Source organism: Thunnus maccoyii, chromosome 1 (genome assembly GCF_910596095.1).
Source record: "Thunnus maccoyii chromosome 1, fThuMac1.1, whole genome shotgun sequence".
NCBI lineage: Eukaryota > Metazoa > Chordata > Actinopteri > Scombriformes > Scombridae > Thunnus > Thunnus maccoyii.
In genome coordinates, this window is record NC_056533.1 from 6,423,884 (window position 1) to 6,443,632 (window position 19,749).

General features: G+C 39.2%; 1 protein-coding gene across 1 annotated transcript in view; it reads right to left on the reverse strand.

Moving 5' to 3' along the window:
- The window catches only part of LOC121896373 (neural-cadherin-like), a 261,050-nt gene that overhangs the window by 19,421 nt on the left and 221,880 nt on the right, over positions 1–19,749 (reverse strand). Inside the window, exons 34-35 of the mRNA XM_042410220.1 lie at positions 12,842–13,022; positions 4,926–5,170 (exon numbers count right to left, since the gene is read on the reverse strand). Coding sequence (XP_042266154.1) covers positions 4,926–5,170; positions 12,842–13,022 — 426 coding nt within the window. The remainder of the gene's footprint in view (positions 1–4,925; positions 5,171–12,841; positions 13,023–19,749) is intronic.

Consider the following 19,749-nt stretch of genomic DNA (forward strand, 5'->3'; position numbering starts at 1 on the left):
TGAAAAGTCAGGAGATCAGCAAAATTATAAGGATTCATTCATTGGGCACCATGTATGTCTGTACCAAATTCCATCCAAACCCTGTCGAGACATTTCGCTAAAAAACAAATATGTGAACCTCATGGCAGTGCTAGATAAAAAGTCAGGGGATCGTCAAACAGAGCAGAAATCATCATCTGGAGATCATGAATTGCTGTACAAAATTTCATGTCAATCCATCCAATAGCTGTTGAGACATTTTAGCAAAATATTTGGCAAAATAAAAAATAAATTTAAAAAAGAAGAATTTAGACTTGCTTCAGTTACATGATAACTAATAATAAATTAATAATTCATTTTGCCATATAAAATCTTACTGCATCCTCACTTTTTAAAGTTGACCCTACAATGCTGGCAAATAAGGCCAGTATTGTATACCATACTGGCCAATGAGATCAAAGGGAATGAACTAATGTGCATTCTGTTTTAGTGTGGATTTTGTCTTTAATCTTTGCCGATCATAACAATCTCAAAAGAACAGCCCATCCTTCTTCAGCACTACACCAAACAGTTGCTGCCCTCCTTTTGTTCTTGCTATTCAAACATTTAGAGTCTGCACAAGCAATATGGGATGAAGGCATTTAAAAAAAGTCTCTCTTGCTGCTACTTAAATTTCAGAGTGAGGAACGCTTGACCGATCGAGCGCGGAATGCTCTACCGATTGAAATTACTACCAAAGCCCCTGGAGCATTGATCTCAATTTCTGCAGGTTTGGGTAAACAGCACCTTATATGCCTACAAATCAAGTAATTAACACTTAAAACAGAACTGAGCTTCAGCAGGATCAAGGTCGGATGTCGCATTTAATATGAGCCCAAAGCCAAGTTTGAAGTGAGACATTGTAGAATGGGGATGAGAAGAAGAGAAGGAGAAATGATCATTTGAACTGTGTCTGTTTGGTCTCAGAGTGGGAAGGAGGTGCCCTCTGAATCACCAATGAGACAAGCAGACATGGCCAGCAGCAGTGTGACAATGGCACCATCCTTCTCAGTACTACCTATGTATCTCCTGCTTTCCCTTCTCTTGCTTTGTAATCTTTTCGACTCTCTCTTGTTTTCTTGGTATTGTGTGGTGCCCTTTTTCATTCGGTACTTCTCTGATCTGTTTTCTTCTCTTGCACTCTGCTCTGTCTCATACTGCTCTTTTACTGTTCCATTGTATTGTCCTCAATTAAACAAGGGGAACATGTCATTGTACTGACAACTCATTCTCTGTGTACGACTGTGCCTGAGGCGCTTTCTCAGCTGAGGATCCTTTAGGAATAGGAACACAGCTAAAGGTACAGACAGATGAATATTCAACAAGCAAAAAAAGACAGGCGAGCAGGCAGACAGAAAAATGAGGATTTTAAGAATACACAACCAGACAAGAGTGTTGCAGTCCATCCACCCACAGGCCAGAGGAAGTGCATATGCAGTACTGTATGCCAATTTTTTTTTCCTAGGATGGTGAAGTCATGACCCGCCCTACTCTGCCTCTAATACTCGTTGCCTTCGTTGGTTGGGATGGTTAGGTTTAGACATGAGGAGTGACACTGGTAAGGTAAGCCAATCAGAGGCAGAGTAGGGCAGGTCATGACTTTGCAATCCTTGGATAAAAAATATTGTGTACTGTACCACAGGCAAAGTTTGGTCGCTATTATGCTAACCTACAATTCCTCCTGAGACTTTCTGACCTTTCAGCGAAGAAAACCTGACTGTAGTAGTGTTCTGGCGGACCCAATACCATTATCTTGTTCGCCTATACTCTTTGGTAGAGGGGGTATGACGCCATTGACAGGCGACCAAATGAAACAGACTGTAACTTTGATTAAAATGACTGATTTCTCTGGGTTTGAAACATTTGGGATAATCTAAGTACACAACTCAACAAAATATATAACATAGGTCTAGTTGTTTTTAGAAATTTTAATGCAGAAGTTACATATTATAGCTTTAAGCTATAAAGTACAGTTCAATGATCAAAATGGCATGCAAATGAGAGTCAACAGTCTGCTTTAAGTAGGCTGTTATAGTCTTCCAAACAAACAGCCATCATTGGCAAAGCTATTTAATATATTCCATATATACTTTTGATGTTTTTCCCATACCACATACAGTATGTGGTTTGCAGCAATTATTTGTTTCTGTTTGGAACATGAATGTCAATTGCCAGCCCTTGTTATTTATATGTCATGTGATGCCATGTGGTGTAGATAATTTATAAATTTATGACATGAATATAAATATAAAAGTTATGCTTTTCAATGTATACAGATTCAAAAGTTGCTTCTTCAATCTAACTTGATAAGCTTAATTGTGGAATCTATTTAATCGTAGTTACCCATTTAACCCCAGTCCAAATATAAATGACTGAGAGTAAATTTACTACTGCAATCCTGGGTGATCTGACATATCCACTTTGTAATATTGCATCATTTTTTGTGATTATCCAATAAGTGTTTACATGTGAGTGAGATGATGTTCTACATTTGGGCTGTGGACATATGAATGGCCCTGTTATTAAAGATACAATTCTCAATGCATTATAGCACCCCTAAAAAAGCCATGTTTAACCCCAGCTCACTGTTTATATTTCTGAATTACAATGTGCACAAAAAAATGATGTGTCTGTAGGGGGAGGTGTAGAGAGAGGCATGGGATTAGGCAGTAAGCTAAAGGGAGCCTCATACAGTGAATATTACATCTAATTCAAAGTGGTGTATGTTGTCAGGTTGCTGTTATGAGTGTGATAATGCTGTCCCTTGGGTCTTGTATCCTTGTACAACAAGCCTCCAGGGATAAAATGAGGTACTAATTATCAAAGAAACATCTATTACATCATTAGAAACATCTGCTACACTATTATCATCATACTATGTGTGTGTGTGTGTGTGTGTGTGTGTGTGTGTGTGTGTGTGAGAGAGAGAGAGAGAGAGAGAGACAGAGAGAGAGACAGAGAGAGAGATAGGGAGAGCTTTGAATGAACTAGGCTAGGTTGAGCTAGGTCTTATATTTCAGATCTGTGCTGTACTTTCACATGTTTGCCATTTTTGTGGTTATCCTGCTCTGTAAATGGAAATTCTAGTATTTTTCAACCTGTATAACTAGAGCACAGTGGATCCACTTCTGAGTAAACTTGCTGGCTGACTTGATCTGCAAAGCTCAGGTTGGACTTGAAGACTATAGTTAGATGCGATTCCTGTTTAATTGCAGGCTTACTTTATTATTGATTATTTATGGTAACTGGCTGCATTTATATAGTACTTTTGTCCAAACTGTTTTACAGGTTGTTGTTTTTTTTGCCTCTCATTCACCCATTCACACACAAAAACATTCACACCACAGGGGGAGCATGGGGATTGAACCACTAACCCTGTGATTAAATGACGACTTGCTCTACCTCCTGAGCCACAGCTGCCCGTTTTGGTACCTTGTTTAAATATTTAACAATGTTTTTTATTGTTTTCATTTATATATCTATTTATTTTGTCATTCACTTTCCACTGTGATCTCCTAGATAGTTTTTAAGGTTATAGGGTGGGGGGTGGGTTTGTGATTTTGATATGTTGTCATGATTGGAATCAGATTGAAACAATGGAAACATGCTGTACAGTGTGATGACATAAAATATACATATGTTAATATAAGGCTATATTACATCATTTTTCTGCACCTGCTCAGTGTGTATGTTTAAAGGATGCAATAAAAGGAATAACATTTTGGTCAGAAAAGGAAAAAGGGGTAGGAGGCTCCTTGCTCTGATCTTTGTCATTCTTGTGAGTCCACATGTACAGAATTGCTACAATGGAGGAGTTAACCAAAGTTTTATTATAAAAATAGTCATGATGCACACAGTAATGCAAATAACAACCGGGTGAACAAATACCAGGTTTTTCCTTTAAAGTTCTTTAAAGAGTATATTCTGATCCTGGTTATGTTCAGAGGCGTTTCTAGGATTTGAAAAGATCTGGGACAAAGCCAAGATCACCCAGGGCCTTCCCTTTTATAGAATGTTTTTCAGCTGGATAAATAATGATGTAATTACTTTTCGTGGGTTTACATGTATTGTCAGATTTAAATAATTAATGCGCACATATTGTTCCCTCTGCTGTGTGATGACTACAGGTATTAAATAAACTTAAAGGAACGAATCCTTCACAGTTGTTGGCAACAAACAGAACATCAGTACTGATGTTTCTGCAAAACCCTGGATTACATTCAGTGGCATGTGAACAACATTATTAGTAAAACTCACAGGCATTAATCTAACCCGTTTCAGACTCTGCCTTAATCCCATTAATAGTTGTATTTTGACAGATATCCTATGTAACAGTTGGGAAATTGTAGCCCTGAGAAGAGTTAAAGAAGCAAAACTCAACATACATAAAAAGCAATCTGTGATTTTGGAGAGCTCTGTGTGTGTACATGCCTCTGCCAGCTAAAGCCATGCAAACCGTGGTTTTTGCACTCTCTGTAATGTTTATGGACCAATCTGAAACACTGGAGGCAGCAGCAGCGACCAGTCTGCTCGCTGTCTGAAAGTATGCTCTGCCTGTATGCATCTTGTCATGTGCATTGCTTTATCACTACCTCTCCCTCTGATGCTTCAAGTTAAGTTCTGCTCTGCTACATTGCAATGCCAATTTTTGAAGAGCAAAAATATTTGGGGCATGGCTCGGAATAATTGGGGCTGAGTCTCTGAATAATTGGCCCTAATGACTCCACTGGTTGGATTACTCTTTTTCCCTGGGCTTGTTTAGCATTTTTGTCTCATAGGGAAAGGCAGGATTCTATTACAAATTCAAAACACACACACAAAAATAAGAGCAGCCCTCCTGCTGTGCTTGCCCTTCTCAGTTTCCCTCCATTACTGTATGTATGACAGGCTGTGATTGCAATATCTACCTAGTAAGGCCATGAAGCAGATACAGATAGCGAAGAGGGAGCTGAAGCTCAGGCCCACGTCCTCCCTGTAGATGGCCAGAGTCGTCTCACAGTGGTGTCCCCTGTAACCCTCTGGGCAGTGGCAGGTGAATTTGGAGGGTGACTGGGCCACGCAGGTTCCTCGGTGACAAGGCCGCGTGGCACACAGCGTGTACACACAGGACTTCTTGGTCCCGTTCACACGGATCATGTGGCCAGGTGGACATCTACACAGAAAAGGTGAGCAGGGATGACAGGGAGGGGAAGGGAAAAAGGTGAAGACAAGAGGGTGGATTTTAAAGAAGAGGAAGAACAAGAAAGGGGATGAAAAAAGGAGAAGAAAAGAATCATAAATTACATGTAGATAAGATCACTTAGATGTACATGAGACCAGATTTGATTAGATTAATTCATTTGAAGGAAGTAATTCATTACAGAGGCAGACACTTGATACATCAAGGAAAAACAGCATGTAAATGAAAGCAGAGGAACTGGCTGTTTAAAACAGTTACAACACTACAAGAAGCTAAAAATAAACATGAATGTATACAATAAAACACTGTCTTCTCAAATGTTTATTACAATTTCTCACTTCTAAAAAAATGTATTACTCATTCTCAGTGTTCTTCCACAGATGTATACCTCAATAGAGAATTAACTGGAGGAGATGAAAATGCTGACTGTGGCAGTGACAGTAACTAGGATGTGTTTATGCAGACAGGGGCACATTTTCTGCCTCACTTCAGAAAGCACCACTATAATTAAAAGCTCATTTGGGTTTAACAGCTCAAACAAACATTTTATGAGCCCATTAATCCAGTGTCCCATTCAATGTCTATGGAGCAGCTCCAGGCTGTACATTTTGATGACATCAGAGAGGAGTCTTGCCTCTGGTCTCTGGAGGTTTGCTCATGCTTATAAATATTGACTCAACTCTACTACGAACCGGCAACACTAAATTTGAAATGGTGTTTTAATTTATCTCATAACTGTTTCAAGCGAGACACTAAAGGGTTAGACCATATTCAGAGCAAATCAGGCAATGCAGCGCAGCGCCACAAGCCTACTGGGCTCCGCCCACATTGGCTCATTGAAATGAATGGGTGATAATAGCCTCCTGAACTTACTAGTAGTTTTAGTCGGCTCCTACTAGCCCATACATTTGGGACAGATGTGTGAGGATAACACCAATTCAATAAGCTGATAACAGTCAAATTGGGTGTTTAATTTAGGGAGTCAGTATAGTCTTTGACCACTAGAGGTGCTGTAGAGCAGTGTTTTGATAAGTGTAGCACCTAATTGTTCACAGCTTATCTCCTTGTCTTCCAGCATGTGGACAAAGATGCACAAAAAATGTGGTGATGTGATACAATATTCTGCCAACTGCAGAGGGAACAATAGGCGGTAATGTGCCATAAAAGATAATGTCTAGCAAAACAGTAGAAGACCTCGATGTAAAAAAAAAAATGCAAGCTACAAAAACAAAATATATTCAAAATAATCTACTGTAAAGTGATCTTTTAAAGCTACAGCACTTGATTTGTTTGGCCACTTGGAGGCAGAGGAACAAGCTGTGAAAAGAAAATTGACATTGTATCACCTTATAATTTTGTTATAGCAGCCTCTTAGCAAACAGTTGTCTGATTACACAAGATATGGAGCAACAATAGCATTCATTGGAAATCATGTTTCTGTCCGTCCCACAATATTCCCTCTCCTTTTAGCTCCATTTTGGTCTCCACCAACTCCTAAGAAAAATATCTGGGGGTTTAGCAGCTCCACTATATTCATCATAGGTCACTAACTTTGTCTGTCTGGCGTTTGGTGTTGGGTAAGTAGTGAACACTTGGTTTATCAGAGCTTTTTCACTGAACAGCTGTTACTGGAAATGATATTTATATTGTGGCCATTTTACTCAATAATATAACAAGACTGAGAGTTCACAAACATGTTTGTGCTTTGTGAGGCTGTACTTAGGCACAGGTCTGCTTTCAAATGCTCACATCAACTGTATAATGATAAGATAATGCTAACATGTTGATGTTTTACCTGTATGTTTACCACATACACCAACTTAGTTTAGTGCATTAGCATTTGTTAATTAGTAATAAACACAAAGTAAGCCTACAGCTGAGGCTGATGGGAATGTCTGCAAGGTCATAAGTCAAAATATTGGATAAAATGAAATTTTGAGCTGATGATGGCGCTAGATGAAAAGACAAGGGAACAAAGTTATTTCACTGCAATCAATCCATTATTTGTTGAGATATTTCAATAAAAAACAAAAACCCCAACCTTCTGATGTCACTAAAGAAAAAGTCAGTCAGAATTTATCCTTTGGGGACCATGAATGTCTGTTCCAAATTTCATGGCAATCTATCCAATAATTGTTGAAACATTTCAGTGTGGACCACAGCAGTGGGCTGAGCGACAGACATTGCCATTCCTAAAGTTATGCCACTAGCATGACTGAACATATTAATTAGTGCAACTTTAAGGAGTTATTAACAAAGTGTGACCCAATTTAAAGACACTGAAATAGAAAATACATTTATAGTTCTAACCCTGTGGCCTTGTATTTATTGTTCAGTTATCTCTTGGTAAAAGCTAAATATGTCCAAAAATAATCTTAAGTATATTAGTAAAATAATCTTAAGTATTTCTTTGATCAAAATCCCTCTTTGTTCTTTTACTGTATCACACTGACCTATTTTTAATGACTCATCGAGCACTTGGTGCCATATACAGTACATACATTTATTGTAATTTATATCAAATCAAGTGTGACTTTGCATAACTAGCAAACCCTGTACCTCATATAAAACTGCTACAGACGGCTAGCTCTTTGGTCATATACAGCAGAGCAATATCAAAGAAGGAGGTGTGTGTTTTTTCAGCTGGTAAAAACTTAACAACGCTGGTGAGGAAGGACAACAGTCAACAGTCCTCTGCAGCTCTGCATCACTCCATATCTGCTAAGACATATCCACTTTTAAGTGATCCAATGAAATAAGATGGATTGAACTGAATCCCTCTCGTAACTACTCTGCACCTACATATTTTGTTTCAATCAGAAATACATCTCATCATGGAAGCTAAAAATGTTCAAAATGCTGTAACACTGTAATTTTAAAAATGCTAGCAGTGTTCAAAGTAAGTAAATAAATGTTATGTTGAGTAGATTCCACAAGAACATATCTTTGCTATTGTTTACTAAAAGTATATGTTTTTACGGATGCTTTACTGTAAGTGGTTCGTACAAATGCAACCATTTATTTGTATTTCATGGTCAGCAATACAATGTTTAGGAGTCTGACTGAGCTTTAGGTACTAGAACTGGTATAAGAGAGATATTTATGTTTCAATTTCACAAAATGACACACCTTGCAGCAACGGTGGTCATCATACAAACTTAACTCTAAGCCAAAATATATGCTGGAAAATGTCATGTATTATACACTGATAATCTCCTCGGTGCCAAAAGCTTCTCTCTCGTCTCCATCATGTACAGAATGCAGGTGTTAGGAGATTTTAGTGCAAACAAGAATGGAACATGCTGTAAAATTGTCTGCCATTTGACTTTTTTCTCTGCTCTCTATCAGCTGCAGAACTGATTTTAGGGTTTTGCTCATTGCTTTTACAGCAGCATTTCAACACAATGTACAGTACATTCATTCCTGTGAGAGCCTCAGACAGGACTCTTCTGGCTATTTCAGTGTAGAACTGAAACTAAATGGGATTTTATTTTTGCCATAAGGTCCAATATAAAGTGAAATGACTTCTCAAAGGCAACCAAAGTCAGTAGCATCTGTGAAATCACTCTTCATAGATATAAATTACTCTTCTTATTGCAGCTGTAAATGCCAGCTGAAACACAACATTGTAAAAGGTAATTAACCATAGGTAAGATAATTATGCCACAACAAAAGTTCAGTGTTCAGTATTCATTATGCCAGGTTGGAGTCTGTGTAGGTGTTGAATACATGCCTGTCAGTCAACAAGACAACAGTGCTTCTCTTTTCTCTGATCATTGCCTGTCTTTAGCCATGACTGGAATCATTGCTGTGGCAAGTATGTTATCATTACCTAGATGAGCACGCTCACTCAGTAATTAGTTAACAGTGTGTTGTTGTGGAAGCTTCTGACACCTGATCATTTTTGCTTTTGACAAACCTCAGAATATAGACAGTGAAGGGAAAAATGACAAGAAAACACAAAACGTCCCTCAAAATAATGATAAAAAAAGCACTGTAAATTGTGCTTTTGTAAACTTATATTCAATTTTTTTTTAATTTTGTATATATTTGTTTTTTCATCTTATTACTTCTATGCATTTTGACCCTTCACTAAGCCCCGCCCCCCTTAGTTACAGTTTGCAATGATAAGTGGTCAATTTTACACTCAAAATTCATATATATATATATATATATTTTTTTTTTTTTACCATGGGTCTTCAATTTAACATAGAAGAAAACAAAAATATGCTTCTCATTCAACAATCAACTTTGTCAGCTGAAATGACAAATCTCACTTAAAAATTTTATCAGCAGTTAGCTTTAGCTACCCTAACTCATTGAAGTTAGAAGTTTTAGAGTTTAAGGAGAAAAAGACTTTGAGGATTAAGGACTAACTGATGAGTTTAGAAAATGTAACACTGTTGGGGCTGACAAGTTTGGCTGGCTTGGAATGTAAACATCCCCAAACCAAATAAAAAGTGACCAAAGTTGCTACCGTTACTTGAAATACCGCCTCACACTGAATGTGTCTGTCCTGAACAGGGATTTGTATAACCTGTAATCCACAGAATAGTTTAGTTAGCTAATGATGTGTTTTTTGGCCTTGAAAGTAATGTAGGTTACTTCTCTAGGTAGTGTGACAGCCCTAGGCCTTATGAAGTCTAATGAAGCTTGCACCGTGAAAGTAGTAAGTTAATTAGCCAGCCATGCTGCAACCTCCAATGTTAGGGGTTCTTGTTTGAGCAAATCAACACACTGTTTAATCCATTCCATATACTTTTGTTTTTTTAGTTTTGGAAAGAGTAGGAAAAAAGACACCACCCTTCAAACTCTTTAAATGCAGAGTATGGCTATTATTACAGCACCATGCAGACAGCTTCAGCATTTGGAGAAATACAAAGCTTGACAGACCTGTCGTACCTAATTAGGGTTACTAATCTATGATTGGACAATCGCTGTTTGGGGCAGGGGTTAAGCAAATGATCATTTCATAGATACACATTAATGTTTTAAAAAAGAAACTCAAATATAACAATGAGAAACCAGTGTATGTGTTTATTTGAGCCCTGAAGAGAATGTCAACACTACAGTACAGTACTATTTGACTTCTGCACATTTACATGATCCCCCTGTGAGAGTAAAAGGTATCAAACATTTAGGATGAAGGACTCACTCCCAACACTTAGTACTCTCTAATCATCTTCAAAGGCTCAGGTCAAGTGGTGAAAAGAAAACAAGGCGAACAAGCAAATGGAGTCGGAGATTGTGAGTGTGTATGTGTGCATTTATGTGTGTGTGTGGCAATAGTACAGGGGTTAAAAAACTGAGCAAGAGTGAGCAAAATAAGAGCCATACAAACCAAGAAATGGAGGGGCAGAGTGCGAGAATGAGAGCCATTTAAAAAAAAAAAAAAAAAAAAAAAAAAAAAAAATCGCCTGGTGGATGGATGATGTGGGTGAGTGGATGAGAGGATTGGGGAAAAAAAGGGAAAGGCAAGATTGAAAGCTAGGTAGAGACTGAATGGAGGCTGATGTTTCCAGTGGCAGAAAAATTGCCGAGATTAGTGTATGTGGCTAAGAGCACTTGCCGTTTGATTCGGTCTGTGCCAGAGGAGAGGGTTGTTAGTTTGCTGCAGCTTTTCACTGCACATTTCCCATTACGCACTAACAAACAAGCTAACCTGCATACAGAAAGTCATACAGAGGTGCATGTGAAATGTTGATCAAGCACGAGTCTGAATCCCATCAGTATCAGAGGGCTGGGAAAATCATTTATTTTCACCTTCAACATTTTAGGCATTTAGCTTAGTGAATGAGCAGGTGGGGCTCCCTGCCTTATTCATTGCCTTTCAAAGGCAGACATGGCTGTTACTGAGCGCATTGGCTCTCATGGGGTTTTCACTTTTGAAAGTCTCTCTGAGGCCATGTTCAGACTGACAATAGCAACACCTCAAAAACGCAGCCCTCCTGTTCATTTTAAATGAGACAACAGTGATAGTGTAGAGGGGGGTGCAGTGGCAGAGAGTGCTGTCAAAAAAGCAGTGTCATCTGGCAAAAAGTTGATTCTGGCTCAACTGTGTTGGCTAATCTTGTTTACCTCACAAACACTCAGTCTGGGCAGAAAGTTACGGTTGCCAGAGTTGTACACTCCTGCCTCAAAGAGTGCTGCTCCCACCGTGTCATTACGTTTGATAAGCCTTAAAAAGGGACCTCCTAGTTTAAATTTCATCCTCTCACCCATAACCTGTGGCAACACGCACCCTACTGTGTTTCTTACAACTAAGCCTCCCTGGTGCACATCCATGTTTTTCATTTCCATTTTAATGTTGTTAAGTGATGCGAACAAATGATTTTGTGCTTTCGGAGTTTACTTTGACAATTCTGCCAAAATGACAGATGTGTGCAGTGGCCAGTGGTGCCATTGTGATGTCATATGCAATGAAGCACAGTAGGAATGACTTTGAAGCTGCTCCACAGTATTTCTCCTCTGTCAGACAGGCTTAATAGCAGAGGCACAGTGCTGATCTGAGTTCAAATGACACTCCTCCCTGACTAGGAGGCTAAATGAGTTTACTAGCTCATTTGTTTTTCAAACAGGAGATCACTTTCACAGAATAAAATGAACATCATCATTACTTGCAGTGATCTTCAACCAGTTTGACACTTGGAGACTGTCTGGCAGTCACCTTAGATTTTTGTTATTTCAGTCTGTGGAGTTTAATCAAGAAAGTGAACAATGAGGCACAGTAAAAATTAACTATTTTAGGATAAGTATGCATATAAACATTCACACTCCTGAAAAAACAGCTGACCAGTCAATCAAACCCATTATAAAAGGTAGATTAAAGAATGTTGTTTAAGAGACAGAATTAGCTACAATCAGTTTGTGATCAATCTTTTATCTCGAACGATTAGCTTTACATTGTGGGAAAGGAATCCATCTGAGTCAGATTTCTCTGAGCCTCTTCAGCAATGTTTTAATGTTTTCCCCTTTAAATGTTACTACAGCCATTTACTATTGCACTTCCATTAAGCTGAAGGAAGAGCAAAGACAGATTAAAAAACAAGTAGCCCAAACTGATGAAGCAGAGGCTGAGACATTCTGACCTTTACTCACTAGAAAAACTCTGGATCCTACACTTCTAATAATGTTTTTCTAGGGAGTAAAGGTCCGTAGCATTATGTCATGAAACCTGGTAAATGCTCATGCCGTCATAAACTCCACATGGTTATTGTTTTCTATCATGCCAGCTGCAATTGTTTTTTCTCTGATTGTCCCCTACCTCAAGTGGATGGTAACTGGCACAGTGTCCTGTTGATAAGCCAGCATCTTTATGCACATGTGGTTGAGTGCTTGCAGTGCCATAAAATGGTTGTCATGGAATTTGCACAGACATTTCACCAGCTTTAAAACAAATAAAGGCTCAGGGGTGCTTTCTCTTCTACAATTTCCCTATTTTGTCTAGAGAGTAAGATTATTTAGAGTCTGTGAATGTAGCTGTGCACAAAAATAAAACCAAGGTCAAAAGCCCAGGGATGACTTATATGTATGTGTCTTTATGCCTTTGTGTCAAAAGGATGAGTCTGTATGTAGAACAGCCAAGAGTGAATGTGCCTGACTGTATACAGTAACATTTCCGTGCATATGGGTTTGTGTGTGTACCTGCATTCGTGCACTCTCCACAGGTCAACACAGGTGAAAGGGGGACTACATTGGTTCCTTTTGCAGGAGTCAGATGAGCACCCCTGGGAGAGGCCCTGCATGCTGACCTGGGAAACCCCATCACGTGGCTGACTGTCCAGTGGCATGTAGCGACCGTTGAGGCGTAAGTCCCTAATGCAGCCTGCAGGGGGAAAATGGAAAAGAGGGTTCAGTGGAATAAGAAGTACACTGCCATCTGCATTCACCTACCCCGGCACAAAATGAAATTTCAGTTTTACCTCATGCAGTTGTTGAACAGTAGAAACAGTAGTATTACAGAGTATTACAAACATGTTCTTGATAGATTGTTGGCTTTTTTTTTTTCTGCTGGAAAGAATTTTGCATTGAGCTCCTTGTTGTAAGCTGTTTATTGCAGTGTCTGAAAATGCCATTCATACTCTTCAAGGAAATCACTGAGAACACTTAAGGCAAAGATTTGCATACATGTTTGATACTGCAAAATGTGCTCCATGTAGCACTGATGGCTGCGCTGTTTACACCTGTCACTGCTTCACTGGGTTACATGCCTGAGACACTTGCCAAAGGGGAGCAAACATATCGGAAAGGCTGTTTTCAAAATACTGCGTGCAGTCATTAGAAAATAAATTGCTTAAGCAGAGAAAAATTGCAAACAGAGGCAAAACACTTTCACTTGTAACACATCTCGATCCTATGTGTAGTTAAAGATATTCCCAGTTTATTACAACTTAGATCTTTTTTTAATAGGTTAGGCCATTATTTCATTAAATCACTTTTATAACCTTGTAATCCATCCCATTCTCATTCCCAGGGTGTCAAATACGGACACTTTGTCACTTCACTTGGCATCTGATACCTGCGCAGAGGGCACCATTTAGTGTCTAACTCCAATGTAAACCTATCCGCGTCATTATTAGATGCCATGAGGTCGATGATGTCTATATAAGGAGGAGGAGGAGTTGGGTTGGGTGGATGGCTAGATAGTTAGATGGCAAAAAGTGGACTTTGCTGCAGGAGACCACTGTTTGTTTCTCACTTCCTGCTTTCCACTGTGAATATCACGTTTCTAACCATGACTCGGGACAATTTTTTGTCATGGTGTTTACCATTGCCATGACAACATTTCAAGCAATCATTTTACCCCAAACAATGACCTTTTCCTAAACCTAACCAGACCACACCAATCGCTCTGAGTGTGTAATACTGCTGCAGATGGGTTCATGTTGGATTTAGTTGAAAGCCCGGTGCTTCGCTATACAGACACCAAAGGGAGCCTTGTGTGTCTGCATGAGATGCCAGAGGGGCGTGACAAAACATTGGTATTTGATGACCTGAGATGAGAGCGAGTTGTGTAATCACCAATGTAATTACTGAAATCTGGAAAAATAGTGACATTACTAATCAAAAGGGTGCATTGGATACACTGTATGTTGCAGTGAGAAGAGTATGCCATGTGAGTTTAGTGACAGACTTGACTTAATTGCCTGAATTACTATATCTTGCAGGCTCTGCTTAATTTCTGCATGCATAGTTTGCTACGCATTGGGCATGGGCCCTAATTTCAGGTCTACATTAATAATATGGTAAAACAGTATTTTTAACAACCTGTCTAATCATCTGAACAATGGAGTTTCTTACCCTGTCTGACCTTATCTAACAATGTTGTCCTGTTCTAATGTTGTAATAAACTAGAACTATCCTATTGCAATAAATTGTACTAACCTGGAATCCTGGCAGGCCTGACTGAAACACACTGGCATATTATAGTACTTACAATACACTGGCATTATCTCGAAAGTGACGGATGAGAAATTGTAGCAGCTTTAAGATAAATGGTAATTAATATTAAATGACTTCTGGCTGATTTCCATAGCTACAATGCACACATTGGTTTATGATGTACTACTAGCTGATCTAAGTAAGAGCTCATGAAAGTGCAGCTTGCACTATTCTGAGTTAATAATAATTCATATTTTGTACAAGCCCATAGAGAAATACCAACATGTTTTTCTTACTAACAGGTCAGTACAGTTCTCGAGTTTTGTTTACCAGCAGCTGAGGTACTGCTTAAAGGTCTATGATGAAGATGATGAAGTAGGATGGAAGGCCAGCAATGTGAGCCTGTGGAACAGGCTGCTGGGTTTACCAACCAACAGGGTTGCTAGTGAAATATTTTATTGGGTTTTGTCTGTTGGTGGTGAATGGGCATCCAAAATATTTGACTTACTAGAGGATTGTAGACTTGAAAAAAATGATTCCCAAAAAGCAAATGTGGAGGTGAAGGAGTTTAAATACCAAGTCTAAATGCACATAGTCACGGGCAGAAGAAATCTTGCAAAAGCCAAATTGAGAACTGTTTATTTAAGAAAGATTACAAATGTGAAAAATATGTTCACTATAAACTTCCCACAGCTCGGATGTGGTATTTTGAAACTGAGGGATACAGAGGTGTGATTGAATATGAAAGAATTTGTGAATAGTGTGAGCTGAATGAGTTTGAGAACAAAATTAACGTCATTCTTTACTGTCATGATTCATGACAATATTGTTTAAAAAAGTTCACGTCCTTGGTTTAGATTTTATAGGTATTGAGAGTGGAGCTTTAATTGAATATCTTTTTGATAATGTTTTGGATTTTCTGAATATCTTTCTAAAGCATGGCAGCGGAGAAGAAAAGTAACTTATGATAGATAAATTCCTCAGACTCTGTTCTACATGGATTGCAGACTATTGGTTTATGAACTGGATCAAATATACAGTGTTTGGCACTAATGGATGCAGATTTTAGATTTTGTTTTGTTAGAATTTGTGTATATCGTCTTGTGCTTAGGGGGCTGTGTTTGTCTGTTTGTATATATACATTTTTATTGTGGGATATCTCCTGGAATGTTATTTGTGGGAGATTTATGTTTATGCTTATGTTTATATTTGGATGATATTTTTGTATTATGCTGTTAGATGATGGTGGGTTAATATGCCCGGATGTTTGGTTTGTTGTTAATTAATGGGTCTGAATAATTCCATGAGGGATGGGTCATGTAAATGACCAGACACAAAAATAAAATATTCATTCGTTCAATATCTCATTAAGTCATTAAGTCTCAGTGTAGCGGGTACTGCTAAGGTGTTATCATGGAGCAGAAGAGCCAGTAAACTCCTGAGGACACATATATCTGCTTTCTTCTGTTCTCATCACTTAATTGTGAAGTTGGTGTAGTCAGTTAACATCTCATTCCCCTTCTTTCACTATTTGATAAGACGCATTCATAAAAGTGAATTCAGACCCACACACACATGCACTTTCCCTGCCACCCTCTATCAGGTCTGCCTTTTTTGAAGGGAAATGCTTTTAAAGTCCATTTAATAAACACATGCATAGTCTCTTACTGCCTGAGGCACAGCTGTCTATGCCTCTCACTGTCTAACTCCAGGGAGCTCACTTTCTCTCTGTCTTTATCTCTCTCCATGGCTCTGACCTCTTCTCTCTATTATCATGCAATATCTAGCTGTTTTCTCTACTTCTATGTTTCAATATCTAAATTCTTTCTCCTTCTAAATCTTTTTACCTGCCAACATTTGTCTTCAGGTGTACATGCGTCCCCTATCACTCTCTTTTACTAGTACTGTGTGATAAACCAACAGTTTACAGAAATTGACATTATTTGACATCAGTTTGATCAGAGACTGGCTGTTACTTATAGAATACCCCTTTAATGTAACTGAAAGCACAACAACAAATCACATCTAACAATCTAGAGTGATTGGCAGCATGTGTGCTTGCATCCTTTATGTGGATTCATAAAAAACAGAGAAACTCAAATCTGATTGTTCCACCCAACATAATTAACTATGAAGGCTCAGTCTTAAGTCCAAATACACTTTTCACCTCTGTGTAGCTGCAATGATCTACAAAGGTCCACATCAAGTGAATTTTGTTATTTGCCCATGTTCCCCACAGACCGTACTCGCTGACAAATGTGTGAACTCATTCTGCCTATGTAGACACCCAATTGGAGATATTTGCTTTACTTAAATTACCATCAGGTGTGCAGACTTTTGCATCACCACATTTTTCTTATTTAGTGGGGTATTCACTAAGACTTGAAATGTAAATGAGCCCAGCCATAGTTCACCTGATTTGCATAAAGTGCTGCTAAGTAAAAGCTGATGCCGGGCTGTTTTGACATGCGTTGCACATGCCTGGAAAGGAACGGAGCTCAAATTAAACTCTTTTCTGCTTAACTTGGAATACTGGTTCAATGGAAGACACAGCAAGTGTGTACCCAGATAACAAATTTGCTGTGGCACAGATCCGGCCCACACCCGACACTTGCGGCACTTTTATCCAGACCACATACCGCGTGGAATGATGGCACTTGGGTGGTCCGCTTCTGTTTCCCAGCGAGCCGTATGTCAACCAAGAACAAACTAGATAAACCAGAACTGGCCCATATCCAGCGAGAGCACCGCATCTTTACCAAAAAAGGCATTTGATTTGGGATATTTGGGCCATATTTGCTATTTTACATGTGGGCCATTTCAGGCTCATGTATTAGATCTGTGGGAGATTTTTGGTAAAACTTTTAAACTATTTTGACAAGTTGTTTTTGTAAACAGATAATATAACAGTCTACTTTGTAGGCTAACAATATCTGACTGTCTGAATCACGTTGCGCTGGATGGGATTAAGTGGCAACCTCCGGGGCTGAAAATTGAAGACAATGCGGAAGTGCCAAAAACTGCATTTCCTTGAATGGCCACTTGAGTCTAGCTCCAAAAGCGAGTCAATCCCCATAGACCTCCATGTTAAAATGTCTAACTTTACAGCAGAAATAAACCTGTTTACAGCCTGGTACAAAAAGCGACTTTGGTCTCTATAGCTAATTTCCCCGTTCATGACAAATGTACGGGGGGTGGATTTTTATATAACTCACCTGTTTAAATTTTATTAAGGTTTAAATTCATGCATAATTAAAGGTGTGACCACTTTGAGTGACAGGTGGGTGGCGTCACAGGCAAGTTGCTACCACGGTGACAATGTTGGTTAGGTCATTGGTTCCCAACTGGGGGTACCCGTACTCCTAGGGGTACTTGAGCAACTTGCAGGGGGTACGTAGGAAGATTGGGGATTACAATTTATTTCCAAAATGATAAGAAACTAGTTCCTACCAGCAGGTGTCAACTGTTATACTACTCTGTGAAGAGGTCACGTTCACACGCATGTCAAAACTGTGCACAAACCAACTAGTAGCAGCTAGCAAATATGGATAAATGGCTATAACGTCCAGTTGCTGTCACTCTGGATTCAGGTTTGGGGGAGCCTGGTGACAAAAGGCAAAAAAAAGAGGCCAAGCCCAAACACTGGTAGTTCAGTGAAAAATATATTTCATATGGATTTACTTGTACATATGCAGATCCACTGCAGCCACAGTACAGCGGCACAAGAGCACCAAACACTTTGGAAGTCTTGGTAAAACTGAGGACTTCTTTACTTGAAAACTGTCAGAATTCAAGTCAAGTCAGACTACACTCAAGAAAACAAGTGTGTCAAGCAAAGCAATGGAGACGTTGTATGCCGTGTCACTACTTGTGGCTAAGTCAAAAAAGTCACACTCTATCGTTGAAGATCAAATTCTCCCTGCAGCCATAGTTTTGGCTGAAACTGTGATTGACATGAAAGCAACCGATGCACTCAAGACAGTTCCATTATCAAACAACACCGTGTCCCGTCAGATTAATGATATGTTCATTAATATTGTTGGACAAGAGGTGAATAAAATGAAACGAGCAGGTTAGCTCGCTTTGCAGTTGGATTAAATGACTGATGTTGGAGAGGCTCAGCTCCTGGCCTTTGTGCATTATAAAGACATGTCGGATATAAACAGGCATATTTTGTTTTGCAAGAAGCTTACAGGAAAGACAAATGACGGGGGATGAAAGCAATGATGGGGAGAATGCATGGGCAACTTGGGGGTGTGAAGATGGTAAACCCCAGCATAAAGTGGATGCACTGTATTATTCACCGGGAGACACTCACCTGAAAGAGAATGAGTCTGGACTTGAGTGCTGTTTTGGATGATGCAGTTAAGGTGATTAATGTCATTTGGTCCAGGCCAATGAATCACAGGGTGTTTCAGACTCTTTGTCATGACAGCGGGTCAGGACACAAGCAGCTACTGTTTCATACCGATGTCCGCTGGATGTCTCATGGCAAACGCTACTAAGACCAAGGTGTTTGTTTTCATGAAAGAGCGCTTGCACCCTCTTGTGGAAGTGTTTGAGAACAGAGTGGGTTGCACGTCTGGCAAAGGGGTACATAAGACAAAAAAGGTTGGGAACTACTAGGTTATGTAATGTAACCATGGCATAACCCAGATTCACAGAGTATAGACATAGCTGTAGCTGTTGCTATTTCAATGTGTTTTCAGTTCATGAAAGTTAATTGTAACATTTTGGTCGCCTAAAAAAGTGTTTGGTTGTACTAAAAGACCCTCTAAGGAGTCGGATGTTCAGTTTTTTCTGGTAAGTACATTTTGTTTTAATGGTTTTAAGCCTGTTTTTCACTAGTGAAAATTAGCATTAGCATTATCACAGTTACCCATAGGCTGTAAATGCACCCTGCTAACCAAGCTAGCAGCAAGCAGCTAGCGTTAGGGTCAGCTCCACCCTATCGTCCAAGTATTTCACTTCTGGCTCCAAAAATCCAAAATGGCAACGGTCAAAATGCAAACTCAAGGCTTCAAAATGGGAGTCCACAAACCAATGGGTGACGCTCAGGTGGCTATGTCCATTATTTTTTACAGTCTATGGATGGGAGCTGCTCAGCCATTAAAAGTCAGGAAAGTAGGCAGAAGCAGTCTGAGGGAAACAGAAAGATAAAGTCGTGTGCA